The sequence below is a fragment of the Nansenia antarctica genome (assembly GCF_963989245.1).
Source record: "Nansenia antarctica genome assembly, chromosome: 13".
NCBI classification, from domain to species: domain Eukaryota; kingdom Metazoa; phylum Chordata; class Actinopteri; order Argentiniformes; family Microstomatidae; genus Nansenia; species Nansenia antarctica.
In genome coordinates this window covers 20,946,252-20,958,401 of record NC_137683.1, presented here as the reverse complement: position 1 = coordinate 20,958,401, position 12,150 = coordinate 20,946,252, and the positions used below count along the sequence as shown (strand labels likewise).

At 44.4% G+C, this 12,150-nt stretch overlaps 1 protein-coding gene across 1 annotated transcript; it reads right to left on the bottom strand.

Moving 5' to 3' along the window:
- Nucleotides 1-9,031: 9,031 nt before the first annotated feature.
- LOC308169403 (zinc-binding protein A33-like) lies at nucleotides 9,032-9,580 on the bottom strand (the record flags this gene model as incomplete). The annotated part of the gene is made up of 1 exon (XM_080544086.1): nucleotides 9,032-9,580. One exon carries the CDS (start codon nucleotides 9,578-9,580, stop codon nucleotides 9,032-9,034), a length of 549 nt encoding a protein of 182 aa, XP_080400212.1.
- Nucleotides 9,581-12,150: the final 2,570 nt, after the last annotated feature.

The following is a 12,150-nucleotide window of genomic DNA, read 5'->3' as shown; positions in this document are numbered from 1 at the left end:
ATGGGATGGAGACTGGCTCAGTGAACATGTGCAAACAGATGGAGCACTGGAACACCTCTTCAGACTGGAGACTGCTGGGGACAGACATCTCTAGGAAGCAGGACACGATGGTTGCTGTTTACAAAGACATCCAAGGATATAAACCACCCATAGTGTGGTAACAAACACATAAGAGAGGTGTTTCTTTGTAAAAGGAACTTTGTATTAGAATTCATTGATAGATTTGGGTTTGTGTACTAAGCAAAGCAACAGAGGTCAATTTGAACGTTTTGCACAACAATCTATCTTACGAATGCTAAAATTGCAGATGTTGCAATCTTTTTTTGCAATATTGAGCCACTTTGTCCCCTTTGTTTATGAATGTAATTCATAAACATGTATTTTCATGTCATCTCTCTGTACTCTGAACGTAACTTTACCTTGAATAACCTTTACCTTTACCTACTTTACCTAATACCACTGAACTGGAATCCATGTAAATATTAGGATTTGATGGGCACATTTTACATACAGATGTGTAAGTTTGGGAAGCAGATTTAAAGCCTTCACTTTGGAATTGACATCTCTGTTGGACTCAGTCAAACTGCATAGTAACAAAAAAAAAGTGTGTAGGACTACTGTGAATTATTGTTATACTTAAGGTAAAAATCTGTCACATTTTTGCTTTTGTTATTTTTATTTTGGGATGTGGTGGTTACTGTGTTGTAATATAGCCTGATTTGTAAATCGTGTAAAGAAAAAGCTTTTATTCTGAATGACGGTAGACCTACCTTTACTTGGACGAGCCTGTGTGATCCCGACAGCTCACGATGCAAACAGCCCAGCCCTGAACAAGTCGTTTATAAACGTCTGCAACACCTACAGTGTCGCACTGTCTCTCATTACTCAAAGTCAAAACGCAGTTTGGTTTTCGTTGCTTAGATCATTACCGCGCAGGGAAGAAACAAAAACGACTGTAGTAAAAATAGTAAACTCTTTCGATTGACTTGGCAGTTGACAGGACAGGACAATACACTCAGTTATGCAGTGTTGAGTGACTTTCTGAAGATGCCTCTTATGGAGGACCAAGTCTGTCAAAATTAACAATAATACTTCTGGGCAAAACACTTTCATTTCAGCAAAGTGACGTGAAAGGGGGCGTTCACACTTGACGTCTTTTCTTTTTTCTTTTTTTGAAAAAAGCGCCGCCTTCAGCGCCTTTTCGCTTTTTATGGAGTTAATTATGTGCCACAATTATTTCGAGAAAAAAAATATTTTGCGCAAAAGAAAATACATTTTGCGCAAAGGAAAATCGATTTTGAACAAAGGAAAATCGATTTTGTACTCAATAAAAGTTTTTTATTTGCATGTCTGCTAAAGTCGATAATGCACGCAGCAAAGCTGATCGTCAACATTTGCTTGACCGGCAACATTTGATTCTTCTCTTTTTTTAAAAAGGGGCAGTTTTTTCCCTTTTCCCATAGGGTTGTATGTAAAAAGGCGCTGAAGGCCTCGCTTTTTTCTAAAAAAAGAGGTCAAGTGTGAACGCCCCCAAAGGTTGTAGGTAAGGCAAGGCAAGTTTATTTATATAGCACATTTCATACAACAGGGGCAATTCAAAGTGCTTTACATATAGCATAAACAATTTAAAATACTACAGAAAAAGAAGGATAGTAATACAAAATAAATATATATATATTTTTTTTTTTAAAGAATAGATACATATAGATACTGCATGTGTTCAACCGCTATCCTGGCTGATACGGTGTGTGAGATTGCAGTGTAAAATGACACGTTTGATCCGCTATCCTGGCACAGACATCATCTATAGAACATAGACATACATCATCTATAGAACACAGACATCATCTATAGAACAGACATCATCTATAAAACAGATATCATCTATAGAACACAGAAGGATTCTTAATAGGACTAGATGTTAAAATCCCTAAATATTCAGCACAACAATTGACTGAGTGGAGTTGGAGATGTCCTCTTAGGTGGAGTGGAATTTGGCAATGATCACGTGGTGCCACCAGTACGACACATCTTCAGTTGTGGTCCCCGACCTCATTGGTTGTTTCGGCCATTTATCACAAGACACCCTCTGCCGAGGTTGGCCCACCACAGGCTGATCAGGCCTGGGTGTGTGTCGCACGGTGGCACCACGTGGTCATTTGGGAGCCCATGTTGGGTCCCTACGTTTCAGCCACAGCCAGTGACTGCTCCGTTCTGCTGCAGTGGACAGTTCTTTAATTGCCTTCCGTTGGGCCTGTCCTCTGATCCCTATTGCCCTCAGGAGCCTTGTGGTGGAGCTGGCTACAAAGCCTCTGCAGCCCACCTCCACTGGCCACACCTTCACGTTCCAGCCCCGCCCCTCTGCTTCGACTGCTAAGTTGGCATACCGCAGCCTCTTCCATTCGAATGCCTCATCGATGGCCTCATCCCATGGGACCGTCAGTTCTACGATGAAGACACGCCGGCAGGACTTGGACCAGAGGACTAGGTCTGGGCGCAGGTTGGTCGCTGCAATTTCGGGTGGGAAGGTGAGCCTCTGACTGAGGTCTACCCGCATTTCCCAATCCCAGGCTGCGTTCAGTGGGCCTGAGTCTGGAGGTGATGGCTTGGTCCGCTGTTTGTCCCCTTCCCGGATGAAGATTGTCCGTGGAAAGGTAATCTGGGCATTTAGAGGCATGGCGTTGGTGGTTACCCTCTTGTGCTCAAGTTCGGCAGCGAAGCACTTTAGCACTTGGTTGTGGCGCCAGGTGTATCTTCCTTGAGTTAGACTGGTCTTGCAACCCACCAAGATGTGTTTGAGGGTTGCTGGGGCTGCACACTGGAGACAGGCTGGGTCCTCTCCATACCAGAGATGTAGGTTGGTAGGAGAGGGCAGGACATCATATGTGGCTCTGATGATGAATCTTATTAAACTCCATGCTCCACAGCTCGTTCCACGTGATTTTCCTCCTCTCCACGCTCTCCCACTTCATCCAGCGGCCTTGCTGGGCTTGGGAGACTGCCTTGGCGCACCTGGCTGCTTCCTCCTGGTGGCGCACCTCCTCAACCACCATCTTCCGCCGTTCGGTTGGAGTAGCCTTTTGCCATGTGGGTGTTGTTGTTTCCAAACCAAGGCCCCCTCTGCCATGTTGGACATGCCCCACTATATCCCGGTGTCTGAGGGCGGTCTTTGCCACCGCAACTGCTGCAGATGGCATCCATTTCCTCCCCGTTGCTAGGATCGGAGCAGCACCTCTGACGAATGGATCCCGGGATTCTGTGAGTGTCATTACCAGCCTTGATTTGGCACATTTGTACTCCTCCACCAGGCTTGAGATTGGTAGGGAGAGGGCTCCGTTGCCATACAGGCCTATGCTGCTAAGGCCTCTCGGCAGTCCAAGCCACTTCCTCACTTGTGCATTCACCAGTCTCTCCAGCCGGTTGGTTTGGGATAGTGTGACCTCGTAGATGGAAATTGGCCACATGAGACAGGGCAGCAGCCCAAACTGAAAGCACCACAGCTTCAGCTTCCCAGGGAGAGCAGTGTTGTTGATCTGCTTGAGGCCACTGATTGTATCCTGCCTGAGTTGTTCCACCTGCTTCAAGTCTTTGAGTTCTGCGCTATACCAGCGGCCAAGGCTTTTGATAGGCTTCTCCAGAACTGTTGGTATTGGCTCGTTGTCGACGTGGAACCTCTCATTGGCGAGCTTGCCTTTGACAATGGAGATACTGCGGGACTTGCTGGGTTAAATCTCCATTCGTGCCCATTTGATGTTTCCCTGGAGTTTATCCAGCAGGCGTTTGGTGCATGTGTTTGTTGTTGTTATTGTCGTCATGTCATCCATGTACGCCCTGATTGGAGGAAGAAGCAGCCCGCTCTTCAACCGTTCCCCTCCAACAACCCATCGGGATGCTCGAATAATGAGCTCCATTGCCATGGTAAACGCCAGTGGAGAGATGGTGCAGCCCGCCATTATGCCTATCTCGAGGTGCTGCCATGCAGTTACTGGCTTGTGCTGTAACACAGAACTGGAGGTCCTGGAAGTAGGATTTGACCAGCCTTGTGATGCCCTCTGGGACTTGGAAGAAGTTGAATGCTGTCCACAAAATCTCATGAGGCACTGACCCGAAGGCATTGGCAAGATCTAAGAAAACCACATACAGGTCTTTCTTCTCCTTCTTGGCCGTTTGTACCTGGTGCCAGATGACATTTGTGTGTTCCAGGCATCCTGAGAATCCACTTATCCCTGCCTTCTACACTGAGGTGTCGACAAAGTTGTTCTTCTGCAAGAATACTGAGAGCCTCTGGGCCACAACACTGAAGAAAATCTTTCCTTCCACATTCAGTAGACTGATCTGGCGGAACTGGTCGATGGTTGAGGAATTCTTCTCTTTGGGAATCAGGATCCCTCCTGCCCTTCGCTATGCCTTTGGTATGATTCCCTTTTCCCATGCCACTTTCATTAGCTTCCAGAGGTATTTCAAGACGCCTGGACTGTTCTTATATAGCCTGTATGGAACGCCGTTGGGCCCAGGGGCTGAGGCTGTTTTTGCCCGTTTTACTGTGCTCTCAACTTCGCTCCATGTAGGGGGCCTTGTTTCAATCTGGTGCTCAGGTGGTTGGATTGGTGGCATGTCATCCGGAATGCTGGCTGGCACATGCCTCTGGTTGTCGGAGTAGGTCTTCCTCAGGTGCTCCTCTAGTTCCCTTATGGGTACTTTGAGGGTCCCCGTTTTCTCCTTGACAAAGAGGTCTTTGACGAACTTGTAGGGATCTCTGTAGAAGGCAGTCCTCGTTCGCTCTTTCTTCTTGTGTTGCTTTTCAAGCATTCTGCTCTTCGCAGTGTTGCAAGACGCTGCTTGATGTCGACCTGTAGTGCCTCAAGTCCTTTCCTTTCCACTTCTGTGGCCTTCTTCCACTGTTTTCTCAGGCACCTTCTTTCTTTCACAAGTCTTTCAATCTCTTGTTGTCTCCTGGACTTGAGATGGGCTGATGGTTCCTTCTGTGTCCCATGGTTCATACTTTTCACCCCAAATCTCTCTGCTCCATAGCTGTAAATGATCTCTCCAATCTTGTCCAGCTTTCTTTCCACTCCCCCTTTCAGACCTTCTAGAAGATGGACAAGGTCTGTGTCTGTGTTTTCCCACTCCTTTTTCTGGCAGGCTTTAGGCCACAAGATTTGAGGCTTTCGTCCATTCATCTTCCTCTCTACTGCTGTCTGTGGCTGGATAGGGTCTGGACTCATGTCCGTTGATGGATCTGTGCTTGGTTGAGCTTCGTCTGGGGTTCTGATACCCTGTGGACTGTGGTGAATATCCTGCCACTGGGCTTCACTCGACTGATTTGCCCTACCTCTGAGGAAGTAGTGGTCAATGCGAGGCACCTCGCTAAGCTCTCTTAGGCACTTTTTCCTGCCCTGGTGGATCTTGAGACCCTTCTCTGATGTTATCTTTTTCCAGCCACAGATGCAGCTTTGTAGCTTATGTCCTGCCAGTGTTGTTACTCCGTCAACTACCGTGCTGATCATTTGATTCGTTGTCATTTCCGTTCCAGGGTCTGTTACCGTGTGATCATCATTTATAGAACACAGACATCATCTATAGAACAGACATTATCTATAGAACACAGACATCATCTATAGAACAGACATTATCTATAGAATACAGACATCATTTATAGAACAGACATCATCTATAGAACACAGACCTCATCTATAGAACAGACATCATCTATAGAACACAGACATCATCTATAGAACACAGATCTCATCTGTAGAACACAGTACACATGATCTATGGAACAGGCCCTGCCCGTTCAGCGACCAAAGGAGGTCGGCTTGGTGCAGAGTAGACGTTGCTGAAGCCAGTGACATTGATGCCTGAAGTGGCTGGCATGAATGACTCTCTGGATCCCAGTTACAACCCATTTATGCTTGATGGAATGTTTTCCCATAAGTGGTGAGGTGGGGGTGAGGTGGGGGACCAGCGGCCAGTTCACATTATAAGGGATACTGGAGCTGCACAGTCTTTTGTTCTGTCCAGTGTGTTACCTTTATCTGATGACTCATTCTGTGGGTCTAGTGTGTTGGTACAAGGTTTTGACATGGGTGTTGTGTCTGTGCCCCAGCAATTCTGCAGTTGGATGTTTTGGCTTGGAATTTCCCAGATGTATTTCCTGTTTATCCGGTCACACTCACTCAGGCTCGTGGGTTGGGTGACGTTATCGACCTGTCAGGTACGGTGTTCGCTACAGGGTTGTCTGACACTGTTTCCGCCCCTGTGTCTTCTCTCTGTGTCCTGCCAAGGAGGCTGACAAACCTACACTTCAGGGTGATGGTCCAGCTAGCTTACGTATTGGGTCACACTACAAGAGGGCCTATGAAAGTTTTAAAGGATCAGCTTATCTCATTGTTGATGTATGGGTATGCTATGTTGATATCTAATAGGGGGGGGGGGCTTATTAATATCGCCAGCCCAGGCTTGCTCTTATGAGTGGGGGGGTTATGTGCCACTCCTGCTGTACTGTGTTTCTTTTGTGTCTCCTCCTCTCACTCATTCAAGGCAGGTGTCTGTCCAACCATTGGCCTGTCAACTCGTCCATCGTCATTTGCGCACCTGAACCGGACCGTTCGTCCGCCTATTTAAAAGTCATCCTGTCCTCTGTTCGGAATTCACCTTTTGTGTTGTGTTTGATGTTCTTTTGAAAGCCCTGTGGCAAAGCGATGCATTTAATTTTGTTAGGATTTGGCTGATATTTAAAGTCATAGTCGGTATAGGGTTTTTGTTGTCTTTACTACACACAGGCCCAGAGGGGATAGGTAAGAGGCCCATGGGTCTACATACCATCACATAGAGACATTCTTGTTATATACATTAGGTTAGGAATGGATGCCAACTCTTTCCTATGTATTTTAGATCTGGTGTGGTTAGGTAGCCAGGGCTTTCTGTTGTTTATTATTTTGGCACCGTTCAGGGTCCCCTTGGTTTCCTTGTGGCGTTCTTTTTGTTAATTAATAAATTATTTCATTTCAGTTCCGGCTTTGCAGCTTTGCAGCATTTTTGTTTGTTACCGTACCCCTTAGCATCGCTGCAATGTGCCAGGCCCTGGTTCCCTAGACCGAAGGCTCGTAACAATGACCAACAGTAAACTAACTAAGAATGATTATTCCTTGTCAATACAGTACTGAGCACCAGGATCATCTGACCTCTCTCATGCCTGTATTCATATGTAGCACCAGAGCCCAAAGCACAGGCCAAAGAGGAGGGGGGGGGGCATTTACTGTCATGTATCATTAATGCATTACATGTTTAAACAGCACACACCTGCATACTGCTGCAACCTCCTCAGCTCTGTGGAGAACAGAAGAGACCACTGTAGTCAGGTGACCACATCTATGGACATGAGCTTACACCAGTCTTTTTTTAATACTTTTTTTTAATACTTTATTGTGTCATTTTTTCTTTTTTTTTTCCTCCATAGAATCACACGACATTTATACAAAGTTTAGAAATTCTGACACTCCTTTTTCCCCCCCCACCACCCAGTCCGATAACACAAACACAACCCAAACACAAAAAAAACAAAAAACAAGCATGACAAGAACAAGACCCCGATCAAAGGGTAAATAACACACATGCTCTGCCACAGCTAAACAAAAACGAAACAGTAAGATATATAAAGACCAACAAGGACAAGACGCTACTAAAAGAAGACAACGAAAACAAAAGAAACAAAAACAAAACATGAATTGTGTTAATGTAGTTAAATAAAACATTTAAAAAAAGATATATACAGTATATATATACTGTATATACAGTATATTAAAGAAAAGTCGGTTTTTCTTTTCTAATTACCTTCGAGTCTGCTTTTGTTGGATATTGATTTGTAAGTTAAGTTCCCTAATATTCACTCCCCCTGATATAGTTTGAGATCTTCCTTTAACGAGTTAATTCCCTCCATGACCCCTTATCACTTGTGTCAACATGCATTCCTTCATACATTCTCCCTTCCAAATCCTTCAAGATCTTTTCCTTTCATGGCTCATCCACCCCTTCACTTATTCATCTATTCATTCATTCTTTCACTCTGATACCATCCTTTGCAAATTCATGGACTCTTCGGTAGTTCATTTCTCACTCCATGGAAAGGACAGGGAAAGGGGAGAGAACCCAGGGACCCTGCACCACTTGTACCGTGTCCCTATGTTCTCCCCCCCCTCCATGCACTGAAAGGGGCCCATCTTCTATCAAATACTTCTTCGGTATTGGTGATTTTATAACTAACCTTTTCCATTTTATATACCTCTTCCACTGTTTCCAGCCACTTGTTTACTGTAGGTGATTCCACATTTTTCCACCCTCTTGTAATTTGTTTCAATGCCGTTATTCTCAAAACTGACATGAGGTGTAGTTCTTCCTGTCTAAATGTCTTCAGGGATATCCCCCAAAACAAGTTATGTTGTTCTAGAGCTCCCACTTTCCCGAAGATTTCTTCTATTATATGCATGATATCTGCCCAGTATGTTTTGATTTTTTCCACATGTAAGAAAGATATGGGTGTGATATGCATTATTTTCTCCACACTCCCTCCAACATCTGGCATCATTCTGTGAGTATTTGGAAATGACATTCTGTGAGTATTTGGAAATGACATTCTGTGAGTATTTGGACATGACATTCTGTGGTATGTTACCTTTCATCAACAAAGAGAGTCAGCGAACCACTTCAGCAATAACATATTTATTGAACCAAATGTACATTTACAAATCTTATGCTGTATTCAATGATAATAAACATGATAAGAACAACAATGATAAGAAACAAATCAACTACATTACATTCAATGAGAGGGAATCAGCTATCAGACATTTGTATTGAAGCATCTCATTTCATCTTTTTAGTTTTGTGTGAAATACATAACCATCACAATATGTTCTATACTGTGAATCACTTAAACAAGGTTTCTCTCCATCCTGTCAAAAAAAGTAAAAGTTAAAATGTTGAAGAATGAACAATTTAAATCCCCCAAAAATGAAATCTTTTCTCAGTCTGTTTAACTGACAGGACTGATGACCAGTGGGGCTGAGTTCTTACCATCATCATTACGTTGAGGGCTGAAGAATGGAAAGAGTTTCTCTGTGAAGGTGATGCCAGTAAAGGAGTAGATATGAGACATATTGTCCACATCATAGAAGGAGACCTGACCCCCCTCATAATCTACAAACACCCCCACCTTCTGGGGCTTCTGACTGAGAGAGAGGAGGACACTTGGGCCAGCTAGAGCCATGTATCCCCTATTCCACAGCCCCACAATCCAGTAACCATTGTCAGGGTTAAATTTAATCTTCCTCTTCCTGTTGATGGACTCTCTGCCTACACCTAAAACCCAGCCAGTCTTGTCCTTCACCTGCACCTCATAGTAGAATCTCCCTGAGGAGAAGCCCTCCTTCCCCAAGACAGAGATAACAGCATCAAATCTCTTTGGGTTGTCAGGGAGATTCTGTCGCCTGTCTCCCAGGCTCACTTGTTTCATATCATCAGACAGGATGAGCCAAGGATGTGCTGTATCAGGGTCCAGAGTGACGTCCACTGTGGAGGACATATAGATAGATTTTCTTTATTTATTTTTTTGTTTTTGTTTATATAAACCCCTCAAAAAAAGTTCGGAAACGCTTTTTTTGTTGATTATTCCTCCCCTTTAATAATACCAATTGGTATTGTATTTTATATCGTTGGAAAGCCTGATTAGTCAACTTTACAACGAGGTACAACTTGTATGGATCATGCATTCGTGGAATGAGCAACACAGCTAAACGTGTGGGTAGCGGCCCAAAGATATTTGCTAAAATCCCCTATATTCTTCTGTTGGTATATTCACTCTCGTTTTGAGTTGCTTGGTGGATTGGATGATTGCACTCTCCCACAGTAATAAGGAAAAAACAACACATATTGGCCAATTTTACACTTTATTAATTTTACATTGTCAGGGACCTCAGTAGTGTGTGGAAGATCCATACGCAGTCACAACAGCTTGGCACCTCCTCCTCATGCTGGTCACCAGCCTGGTCACACACTGCTGTGGGACAGCATCCCATTCCTCAACTAGGATTTGCCGCAAGTCAGCCAACATGGTTGCGTTGGTCACTCTGGCACGTACAGCACGCCCATGTTGATCCCACACGTGTTCAATTGGGTTGAGGTCTGGACTCACGGCAGGCCATTCCACCCTCTCCACTCCCAAATACTGGAGGTGCTCTGTGATGATCCTGGCTCTGTGGGGGCGAGCGTTGTCATCATGGAGGATGGAGTTAGGTCCCAGATTCTGGAGATATGGGATCGCCACTGGCCCCAGAATATCATTCCTGTCAATTAGGTGCCATTCAGGTGCCAGTCACACACCTGTGACTGACATACACCTGCCAGCACTTGAAGCTCAAAACGAGAGTGAATACCAACAGAAGAATATTGCAGGGGCCGCTACCCACACGTTTAGCTGTGTTACTCATTCCATGAATGTATGATCCTTACAAGTTGTACCTCATTGTAAAGGTGACCAATCAGGCCTTATTAAAGGGGAGGAATAATAAACAAAAAAAGCGTTTCCAAACTTTTTTTGAGGGGTTTATATAGTTTTAGTACATAACTGACTACACACCCCATAGCCCCAGAGGGTAGTGTTGGTCAGACAGACTGTCAGGTGTACTTCCTGCCTGAAGGATACACAAGAGAGGGGCGTGGCCCGTGCTCTCTCTCTACCATTGCTCAACACTCTCTTTGATGGTATCTCTAATTGGTCCTGGAGACCAACAAGGAGACCATCATTAACATTGATAGAAATATGAGACACAAGTCCCTTCAATAGTTGTATATACTGTATGTAGTTTACCACCTTACGTATGAAATGTATATCAACTCTGAACAAACAACACAGTGGAGCTGGCTGACCAGAGGAGGATCAACACTACAAGTCTGATTCACTTTCCCTGTCCCAAATCTAACTGATCTAATTGGCCTATTCTCCATCTACTGTCTTAAGAGAGGAGTTAAAGGAGAGAGGGGGGGGGGCAGCATTCAGTGCATCAATGCATTACATACCTGAATACTGCTGCATCCTCTTCAGCTCTGTAGACACAGAAGAGACCACTGTAGTCAGGTGACCACATCTATGGACATGGGCTTAAATCTATTCAGTAAATGAATATAACATATTCCATCTCACATATTAGCATGTATGTTCATACTTTTATCTAGGACACCATAGCATGCAGAACCCCCACGCCCCCCCCCAAAAAACCAACAACAACAACAACAACGTTGTTAGCAACTTTGGTATTGACTTAAAGTGGTTATGGTAAGGATCAGTCATTCCCTTTTTGTCGTTAAGGTGTATGGGGATGTTGTGGTATTATAAAGTTATTTATTTTATTTATTTATTATTATTTAATTATAAAATTAGCAACAAGAATTAGCAAACAAAGACACTAAAAGCGCTTTTGTCAAAATATCCCCAGAGCTGGCTAAAAACAGTTTGGGTAGAACGTTTGGGTTGCAAGTCTTGGTTATATGCCCTCACCGACCCAAAGCCTAAACCGGCCACCTAACAAAGCTTTCTTCTTTTTCATGCTCACTAACTGTTGCCATTGCCTGATACATACATGCACACACTTAGCCGGTAACTGATGCCCATCAGTGACTGGCATATAATAAGTCTTAAGCCCAGTTTATGCTTCTACGTAAAATCGACGGCTACGGCGTAGGCTACGGCGTAGATTGACGCGCACCTCTCCAAAACTGTAACTACGCGGCAGTGCTTACGCAACCGTAAGCACAGTGATTGGTCCGCTTGGTAGCACATGATTACGACATGATTACGACTCTCTCGTCGGCCAAAATGCGGAAGCCATGACAGAAATGAAAAAGGCTTTACCAACATCAAGCAGCCTCTTGGTTCTTTCTTGGGCAAACTAATGAATATGTCCTTATCAGTCCTTACCAACACAAACGTCACACACCCTCTTGGTTTCAGTCTGAAGTTTCTCCACCAGCTGAGACAGGAACACTCTCACAGTCCTTAGAGAGAGATCACTGTGAACTCTGATCTCAGACCAGTCCTTGGATGGGAGACTCTCACTCTGCAACAAGAGAGAAGAGAGAGAATCACTGTGAACTCTG